Source organism: Gallus gallus (genome assembly GCF_016699485.2).
Source record: "Gallus gallus isolate bGalGal1 chromosome 33 unlocalized genomic scaffold, bGalGal1.mat.broiler.GRCg7b 33_unloc2, whole genome shotgun sequence".
Lineage (NCBI taxonomy): Eukaryota > Metazoa > Chordata > Aves > Galliformes > Phasianidae > Gallus > Gallus gallus.
The window spans coordinates 8804-12674 of record NW_024095955.1 but is presented as its reverse complement, the minus strand read 5'-3'; the positions used below and the strand labels follow the sequence as shown (position 1 = coordinate 12674).

Below are 3871 nucleotides of genomic sequence, written 5' to 3'. Positions count from 1 at the left end.
GTTAGAGCAGATAATTGGCAGCCATGCTGACAGGCAGGCAAAGGCACTGGGATGGTGGCTGTGATGCTGAGAAAACCGTCCTATGTCTTATGAAGCAGAAAGGCCAAGCCCTGATCCCCAGACCCTTGGCAGGGGTGATCCTGTCCCTCCTGCTGGCTCAGGGCCCTTCCTGGGGCAGTGGGATACAGGATTGTATGAGGTCAAATGAAAGACAAGGGGACAGCAGCTCTCAGGCTCTGCATGGGGTTCAAGGATGCTGTGAGACCCAAGACCCATGCAAGTTGTGTTTCTCATCATAGGATGTGGGATGTGAGAATGGCCCAGTCTGAACAAGTAGTCAATCCCAAGGAAACTTGGAACTTCAGATCTCTCAGTTGTAGTGCCCTCCTTTGGACACTCTCCAATAGCTTTATGTCTTTTATGTTCTGCGGTGCCCAGCAGTGCACCCAGTGCTCCAGGTGAGGCTGCAGCAGTGCAGAGCAGAGAGGGACAATCCCTTCCCTCACCCAGCTGGCAATGTCACTCTCAATGCACCCCAGGAGATGGTTGTCCTTCCTGGCTGCCTGGGCACACTGCTGACTCACGTTCAACTTGCTGTTGACCAGGACCCTCAACCCCCTTCAGTCGGACTGCTCTCCAGTGTCCCATCCCGCAGTCAGTGTGTATGTGCAGGGTTGCTCCCTCCCAGGTACAGAATCAGGCACTTGTTCTTTTTATGCTTCATGTGGTTGGTGCTTGCCCGGTTCTCTAACTTGTCCACATCTCTCAGATGTGCACACCTCGTTGCGCACATCTGAACTCCACTACGGGGACTCCCGGCTCCCATGGTTCTGTGAGGAACAGAATCCCTTTTCAGCCCCAGGGTTTCCATCTGAGGATGAGATGCCTAAGCCTACGGTTATGATTAGATGGTCTGATAGTACTAGGACAATGCGAAATGGCTTTAAATTTAAAAATGGGAGACTTAGTTTAGATGTTAGAAAGTGATTTTTACACACAGTCACAGGAAAAAGTTGCCCAGAAGGATTGTGGATGCCCCATCACTGGAGACATTCAAAGTCAGTATTGATGGAATCCTGAGCGTCTTGGTCTGGTGTTTGGCAGCCCTGCCCATGGCTGGGGGCATGGAACTAGGTGCACTTTAAAGTCCCCTCCAACCTAAGCCAGTCCGTGATTCAGTACTTTTATGACTCCACTTACAGGTCCTGAGTGGAGGTTTCCCAATGTGGCATTTGCTTTCATTGTGGTCAAATTTATTTAGTGGGAACATCCATGCTTCTGGAATTGAGTGGACATTTTGATTAACTGAACTGACATTGAAGTACGTTCTGCAGTGATGACCCTGAGCTGTCAGCTCAGGAGGGCCGTGGATATCTGCAGGGAGAGAAGGAAATCACCTCCTCTGCTGCTGAGCTGGGCCGGGCTCCTGGGACACAGGGAACTAATACAAGTGGGCAGTGCTGCAGAGAGACAGCTGTGCCCAGGAGCAGCTCATGTGCACCACACAACAGCGCTGGGGGCATCATCTGCAGGTGACAGGGAGAGGAGATAAAGAAGAGAGCATACAGGCTGTATGGAGTGTGATCAGGCTGTGAACTCACTGGACAAGCGTTGCTCACAGTCACTGAGAAGGTAAGCCCTTTGCTACAGGCAGTGCTGCTATGTTTTCGTGGAGGGATCACTAAAGCTGGAACACTCCATAGCAGGTCAGGCTACTATGGCAATCTGTGTATTTATATCATGAAAAAGACCAGCTCCATATGAGGGCTTCCCTTCTGCCGCGTCAGAGCACAGCCCTGAGGGCTGCGTGTCCCAGGACGGCTGCAGGCTGTGCAGCCGGGGGTGCAGCCGGGTGCCCAGGGCTGTGGTGCAGAGCAGGGTCCCTGCTGTGCCCCAGGGGCTGTGTGCCGGGGCAGGGACTCTGCCGCCTGCCAGGCTCAGCACTCAGCCTGCCCGGGGAGCTGCCCAGGGCACTGCGGGGAGACGTGTGGGGGGAAGGAGCCCCCGGCAGGGCAGGGGCCTTCTGCTGCCACAGCTGCTGCCTGGGGCAGTGGATCACAGATACCCTGCAGCACAGGGTGTTTCCAAAGGCACTTTGCAAGAATAGAGACTAGGCAGAGATTTTCCTTTTCTTATTCGTAGGGAAGGGAAAAGAAGTGGAGGCAGAACTCTGAAACAGTCTGTCAACTATGAACGCATTTCTGAGACCTCTGAACTGTTCTTTTTTCAATGACTCGTTTTGTGAACAGTCACACAGGATGTGCTTTCAGCCTCTGATTTCTTGAAGGATGGAACCTGTTGAAATTATTGCTGTTTTCTGCGGACATGAATTATGCACGTATCCAGCAAAACGGCAGCTTTCTCTAACAGAAATTTAAGGGCATAGAGTTTGGGGCTGGGGGCTTTACAAACAGTTCGGTAAAGACATCAGACATGGTAACAGATGAAAATATCCAGGGAGATGGGATAAGATTAGGAAATGACAGGAAAGCTAAAGCTCCATAAGCTTCTCCTGCTTCTGGAATGCTGAGCTTCATCAAATTCATTTCAAGTTACGGATCTAAATGAATATTCTCCTAAGAGAAAGAATAACTTCTATAGTATAGCAGGAGAAGTATCCTGAGAATGGTCTTGACTCATCATTATTTCCTTCACTCTGAACACGACTCCATGTAAAGGAACCACAGATGCCCAACAGCAGCTCCATCAGCGAGTTCCTCCTCCTGGCGTTGGCAGACACGCGGCAGCTGCAGCTCCTGCACTTCTGGCTCTTGCTGGGCATCTACCTGGCTGCCCTCCTGGGCAACGGCCTCATCAGCACAGCCGTAGCCTGCGACCACCGCCTGCACACCCCCATGTACTTCTTCCTCCTCAACCTCGCCCTCCTCGACCTGGCCTGCATCTCCACCACTCTCCCCAAGGCCATGGCCAATGCCCTCTGGGGCACCAGGCACATCTCCTACGCAGGATGTGCTGCTCAGGTCTTTTTCTTTGTCTTCTTCATCTCGGCAGAATATTCTATTCTCACCATCATGTCCTATGACCGCTACGTTGCCATCTGCAAGCCCCTGCACTACGGAACCCTGCTGGGCAGCAGAGCTTGTGCCACCATGGCAGCAGCTGCCTGGGGCACTGGGCTTCTCTATTCCCTGCTGCACACTGCCAATACATTTTCACTGCCTCTCTGCCAAGGCAATGCTGTGGATCAATTCTTCTGTGAAATTGCCCATATCCTCAAGCTCTCCTGTTCCAAATCCTACCTCAGGGAAGTGGGACTCATTGTGCTAAGTGTCCTTGTGTTTTTAGGGTGTTTTGTCTTCATTGTTGTGTCCTATGTGCAGATCTTCAGGGCTGTGCTGAGGATGCCCTCTGAGCAGGGACGGCACAAAGCCTTCTCCACGTGCCTCCCTCACCTGGCCGTGCTCTCCCTCTTAGTCAGCACTGTAGTGTTTGCATACCTGAAGCCATCCTCTATTTCCTCCCCATCCCTGGACCTGGTGGTGTCATTTCTGTACTCAGTGGTGCCTCCAGCTGTGAACCCCCTCATCTATAGCATGAGGAACCAGAAGCTCAAAGTCACATTGGGGAAACTGATGTCATGGATGCCTCATTAACAATTAACTTCTCATCTCTCTCTAAATGACTCGTAGATTGTCCCCTAGCAGGCCTGTATTGCTCATCTATGTTTATAATATTTATTTTTTTATTGTTATTATTTTTATTTGCTGTTGTTATATGTTTGTTAATGGTTCTTATGCTGTTACAGTAATATTTTGATTCACTCCATGTCTGCTGAGGCAACAACCTGGTCTCTTCCTCCTGGAGCCCATCTTTGATGTGGATCAGAGCTGACTCTTGTATCCTCTGTGTA

The 3871-nt window shown here is 51.0% G+C and overlaps 1 protein-coding gene across 1 annotated transcript; it reads left to right on the top strand.

Annotated features, from left to right (window-relative positions):
• Positions 1–3062: 3062 nt before the first annotated feature.
• On the top strand, positions 3063–3614 carry LOC430596 (olfactory receptor 14C36-like; the record flags this gene model as incomplete). The annotated part of the gene is made up of 1 exon (XM_040656809.1): positions 3063–3614. A coding segment is annotated over one exon (552 nt), but the record flags the coding sequence as incomplete, so codon positions are not given.
• Positions 3615–3871: the final 257 nt, after the last annotated feature.